The sequence below is a fragment of the Triticum aestivum genome, chromosome 2A, assembly GCF_018294505.1.
Source record: "Triticum aestivum cultivar Chinese Spring chromosome 2A, IWGSC CS RefSeq v2.1, whole genome shotgun sequence".
NCBI classification, from domain to species: Eukaryota; Viridiplantae; Streptophyta; class Magnoliopsida; order Poales; family Poaceae; genus Triticum; species Triticum aestivum.
The window spans coordinates 14,940,817-14,946,872 of NC_057797.1; the positions used below are offsets into that span (position 1 = coordinate 14,940,817).

General features: G+C 43.6%; 1 protein-coding gene across 1 annotated transcript in view; it reads right to left on the minus strand.

The window, feature by feature from the left end:
- Nucleotides 1-419, minus strand: part of LOC123186995 (1-aminocyclopropane-1-carboxylate oxidase homolog 11-like) — a 3,533-nt gene extending 3,114 nt beyond the window's left edge. The window contains exon 1 of the mRNA XM_044598740.1: nt 84-419. Coding sequence (XP_044454675.1) covers nt 84-419 — 336 coding nt within the window. The remainder of the gene's footprint in view (nt 1-83) is intronic.
- Nucleotides 420-6,056: the final 5,637 nt, after the last annotated feature.

Here is a 6,056-nt window from a genome sequence, read left to right on the forward strand (position 1 = left end):
GGGCAGCTGCCCCCTCAGCATTGCATATAGCTTCGCCACTGCTCGCCTTGAATGAATAATTCTGCTTCGAATGTTCAGTGTACCCGTACAAGATCGCCGATGTTGACAATGAACACTCCAGGTGTCGGCGTGATGTCTACCCACCGGTCCTCATGGAGGATCTGTAGGCCGCCAATTTCGTCTTGGAGAAGTATGGTGAGGAAGCCAGAGTCTGAATGCCGACTTGTCCCGATGGCAAGTTCAGGCTGCGGGCACGGAGGGTAATAGTGGCAGCGTATGATCTGTCCTTGGTTGCACTTTATATCAGTTAAGTAGCTCGGTTTGAGCCCAAGAGCTTCCGAGAGCAGCTCGAATAAAGTGCTCCCCAAATTCTTCACTTGTTTGGCGTAATCAAACAGAGCATCGCTGTGAATCAACATGTTAGTGTTGAGTGTCTTTTCTAGAACATGTGATTTAAGTAACCTTTCCTGAATATTCACAAAAAAAGACCTATATATAGAAAGTAATTTGACTACAGATTTAGCTCTTGTCATTTTGTCAATAACCAAGGAAGAACTTATACTAACAATATACCCTCCATATAGGTATAAATTATAATGTTACTACTAACTGTAAATCGCTCCTGTTCAACAGAAAATACATTTTGCACATAGTCTATCATCAGGAAAACAGAAAATAAGTAATCAATAGTAAATCAGTAAATCTCATCAACTTAGTATGGTTCAACAAGAAATTTCATTTCAATTAGAAATAGCACAGTCCCATTCTTAAGCATTAGCAGGACATGTAAACTGGTTCCATTCCCATCAGTATGGTAGTTCCCTTCCAACTTCAATTCCAAAACAATGACATTTGTTGGGTTAGCAGTAGGGCAAAATGAATATTATCAACATTTGGTTGGTTTGGTATAAATTATCAGCCTATCAGAACAGATTTGTGTGTATAAATTAGTTTACATGCTTCTTAAAAGAAAAACATCAAAATGAAAATATGTCACAAATTCAATTGACCATCACTAGTAGAAAAGGGGGCAACGGTCCAGGCCGGGTCAGCCCATTAGTCCCGGTTCAGTCTAGAACCGGGACCAATGGGGGCATTGGACCCGGTTCGTGAGCCCAGGAGGCCGGCCGGGCCACGTGGGCCATTGGTCCCGCTTCGTCTGGACCTTTTGGTCCCGGTTGGTGGGACGAACCGGGACCAATGGGTCTGGCTCCTGGCCCACCACCATTGGTCCCGGTTGGTGGCATGAACCGGGACTAAAGGGGAGCCTTTGGTCCCGGTTCAAGCCACCAACCGGGACCAATGAGGTGCCTATATATACCTTCGCCCGCGAGCAGAGCACTCCAGTGCTCTGTTTTTCTCTGGCCGGCGAGGGGAGGGGTTTGTGGTGCTCTAGCTCACCTCCTATGCACATGAGGTGTTCGATGAAATGCCCGAGCCACAGTAGTTAAGCTTTCTCCTCTCGAAGCTCGACCTCAAAACTCCATTTTCCTCGAGATTTGTCTAGATTTAGCGGTCCGTCACGCCCCACCCCCGTCTTCACCGCCGTCGATCACCCGCGCCGATCTCATCACCGACACCACCGTGGTGAGCCTCTTGTTCTTATCTTCTTTCTGAAAGGAAAAATATTGTTAATTGTATGTTTAGATAGATACCTGTATAATTTTCTTACTTTTATTATTGCATCTTATATAGTGCGATGGTTTTGGTATCCGCCCCCGTCGGCCCTCGTCTTGTCTATGATTCAGATGTGGTATATATATTATCTTTATAACTATTGGTTCATTTATTGTTTATGAAAATTATGCAGACCAAAGTGACATAGATTTTATATATCTAGGATGTATGTGAACCGGAAATTCCAACCGACCCTATTGTCAAGAGGTTAAATTTAGTTGAAGAAGAAAACAATTTCTTAAAGGAAAAAATAAAAAAATTGAGGAGGAGAATATGATATTGGAGTTGCATGTTGCGGATGTCGTCGATGATCACAAGATCAAGATGGATGCAATGCGCTTGAATATTAGAAAGATTAGAAAATATGCCATTCATACCGAGGCTTGGTATCATTATGCCGTTGGATCAATTGTTACCTTGGTTGCAATTATGATCGCCTTTGTTTTCGCATTAAAATGTTTTACATAGTTTCATTGTATGGTTTAATTAATTAGGTGCTCTGGAGAGCTATATGTTGTTAGATGAGAACTATGTATGTACTTTGGTTTTAATGTGATGATGAACTTCTATTAATTTGGACACTTAATTATATATAATGCACGCAGATGAACCTGCAATGGATGTACGGTGACAGACACACCTCCGAGTACATTAAGGGCGTGCATGAGTTTCTCGATGCGGCTGAGGCAAACAAGCAGAATGGTTTTATGTGTTGTCCATGCCCTGATTGTGGGAATACGAAGTCTTACTCTGACCGGAAAATCCTTCACACCCACCTACTTTACAAGGGTTTCATGCCACACTATAATGTTTGGACGAGGCACGGAGAAATAGGGGTTATGATGGAAGACGACGAAGAAGAAGAGTACGATGACAACTATGTGCTCCCTGAATACCGTGATGCTGCAACGGGGGGAGCTGGTGAAGATCAAGAGGAACCAGACGATGTGCCCAATGATGCTGCAACGGGTGAAGCTGCTGAAGATCAAGAGGAACCAGATGATGTGCCCGATGATGATGATCTTCGCCGGGTCATTGTCGATGCAAGGACGCAATGCGAAAGTCAAAAGGAGAAGCTGAAGTTCGATCGCATGTTAGAGGATCACAAAAAAGGGTTGTACCCCAATTGCGAAGATGGCAACATAAAGCTCGGTACCATACTGAAATTGCTGCAGTGGAAGGCAGAGAATGTTGTGCCTGACAAAGGATTTGAGAAGCTACTAAAAATATTGAAGAAGAAGCTTCCAAAGGATAACGAATTGCCCGACAGTACATACGCAGCAACGAAGGTCGTATGCCCTCTAGGATTGGAGGTGGAGAAGATACATGCATGCCCTAATGACTGCATCCTATACCGCGGTGCATACAAGGATCTGAACGCATGCCCGGTATGCGGTGCATTGCGGTATAAGATCAGACGAGATGATCCTGGTGATGTTCATGGCGAGCCCCACAGGAAGAGGGTTCCTGCGAAGATGATGTGGTATGCTCCTATAATACCACGGTTGAAACGTCTGTTCAGAAATGGAAAGCATGCCAAGTCGATGCGATGGCACAGTGAGGACCGTAAGAAAGACCGGAAGTTGAGAGCACCCGCTGACGGGTCGTAGTGGAGAAAAATCGAGAGAAACTACTGGGATGAGTTTGCAAAGGACTCAAGGAACGTATGGTTTGCTTTAAGCACGGATGGTATTAATCCTTTCGGGGAGCAGAGCAGTAATCACAACACCTGGCCCGTGACTCTATGTATGTATAACCTTTGTCCTTGGATGTGCATGAAGTGGAAGTTCATTATGATGCCAGTTCTCATCCAAGGCCCTAAGCAACCCGACAACGACATTGATGTGTACCTAAGGCCATTAGTTGAAGAACTTTTACAGCTGTGGAATGGAAATGGTGTACGTACGTGGGATGAGCACAGACAAGAGGAATTTAACCTAAAGGCGTTGCTGTTCGTGACCATCAACGATTGGCCCGCTCTCAGTAACCTTTCAGGACAGACAAACAAAGGATACCACGCATGCACACACTGTTTAGATGACACTGAAAGTATATACCTGGACAAATGTAGGAAGAATGTGTACCTGGGCCATCGTCGATTTCTTCTGACCAACCATCAATGTCGAAAGAAAGGCAAGCATTTCAAAGGCGAGGCAGATCACCGAAAGAAGCCCGCCATGCGTACCGGTGATCACGTACTTGCTATGGTCAATGATTTACACGTAATCTTTGGAAAGGGTCCCGGCGCACTAGCTGTTCCAAATGACGCTGAGGGACACGCACCCATGTGGAAGAAGAAATCTATATTTTGGGACCTACCCTACTGGAAAGACCTAGAGGTCCGCTCTTCAATCGACGTGATGCACGTGACGAAGAACCTTTGCGTGAACCTTCTAGGCTTCTTGGGCGTGTATGGAAAGACAAAAGATACACCTGAGGCACGGGAGGACCTGCAACGTTTGCACGAAAAATTCGGCATGCCTCCGAAGCAGTATGAAGGTCCTGCCAGCTACGCTCTTACGAAAGAAGAGAAAGAAATCTTCTTTGAATGCCTGCTCAGTATGAAGGTCCCGACTGGCTTCTCGTCGAATATAAAGGGAATAATAAATATCCCAGAGAAAAATTTCTAGAACCTAAAGTCTCATGACTGCAACGTGATTATGACGCAACTGCTTCCGGTTGCATTGAGGGGGCTTCTACCGGAAAACGTCTGATTAGCCATTGTGAAGCTATGTGCATTCCTCAATGCAATCTCTCAGAAGGTGATCGATCCAGAAATCGTACCAAGGCTAAGGAGTGATGTGGCGCAATGTCTTGTCAGTTTCGAGCTGGTGTTCCCACCATCCTTCTTCAATATCATGACGCATGTCCTAGTTCATCTAGTCGACGAGATTGTCATTCTGGGGCCCGTATTTCTACACAATATGTTCCCCTTTGAGAGGTTCATGGGAGTCCTAAAGAAATATGTCCGTAACCGCGCTAGGACAGAAGGAGGCATTTCCATGGGCCATCAAACAGAGGATGTCATCGGGTTTTGTGTTGACTTCATTCCTGGCCTTAAGAAGATAGGTCTCCCTAAATCACGGTTTGAGGGGAGACTGACTGGAAAAGGCACGCTAGGAGCGGACTCAATAATATGTAGGGACGGGCATTCTTGGTCTCAAGCACACTACACAGTTCTACAACACTCTACCTTGGTGACCCCGTATGTCGATGAACACAAGAACAGTCTGCGCTCCAAACACCCGGAGCAGTGCAACGACTGGATTACATGTGAACACATTAGGATTTTCAGCAGTTGGTTGGAAGCACGTCTCAGAGGTGATAACACTGTTTGTGATGAGTTGTACTTGTTGTCCAGGGGACCATCTCTGACTGTATTGATTTACAAAGGATACGAGATAAATGGGTATACATTTTACATAATTGACCAAGATCAAAAGAGAACCAACCAAAACAGCGGTGTCCGATTTGATGCAACAACCGAGAAGGGAAAGGACACATATTATGGTTACATAGTGGACATATGGGAACTTGACTACGGACAAGATTTTAAGGTCCTTTTGTTTAAGTGCAAATGGGTCAATCTGTCAGGAGGCGGGGTACATGTAGACCCACAGTACAGAATGACAACAGTCGATCTGAAAAATCTTGGGTACACTGACGAACCGTTCGTCCTAGCCAATGATGTGGCACATGTTATCTATGTGAAGGACATGTCTACCAGACCGAGAAAAAGAAAAGATAAGGAAACGAATACATCATACGATGAGCCAAAGCGCCACATAGTTCTTTCAGGAAAAAGGGACATCCTGGGAGTGGAGGGCAAGACAGACATGTCTGAAGATTATGAAAAGTTTCATGAAATTCCTCCCTTCAATGTCAAGGCTGACCCAAGCATCCTGATAAACGATGAAGATTATCCATGGTTACGGCGCAATAAGCAAATGACACAGGCGAAGAAAAAGTGAAGACTTTCTCCCGCAACTATTATGATGATACCATGCCAAATTTGTAACAGACGAGTATGCTATGCCAAATTTTTCAGAGTTCATTTGAAAACTATGAATTTAGGTCGAATTTTCTCTATAGGTGCATCTATGTTCATTTTTTTAGTAAAGTTAATCACAAACTTGTGGTTCACACAAATTTCAAAGAATTCAAATTTTAACTATTCAAATTTGAAAACTAATGGCACTAACAGAAAGTTTATATTTTTTCTAAAACTAATGGCACTAACAGAAAGTTTATAATTTTGCTAACCTAAAAGCAAAAAGAATTAAAAAATAAAGCAAGAAACAGAATAAAATAAATAAAGCAACAAACAAAACAAAAAAAAACTAAAAAAGTGTTTTCAAATTTGAAAACTAATGGCACTA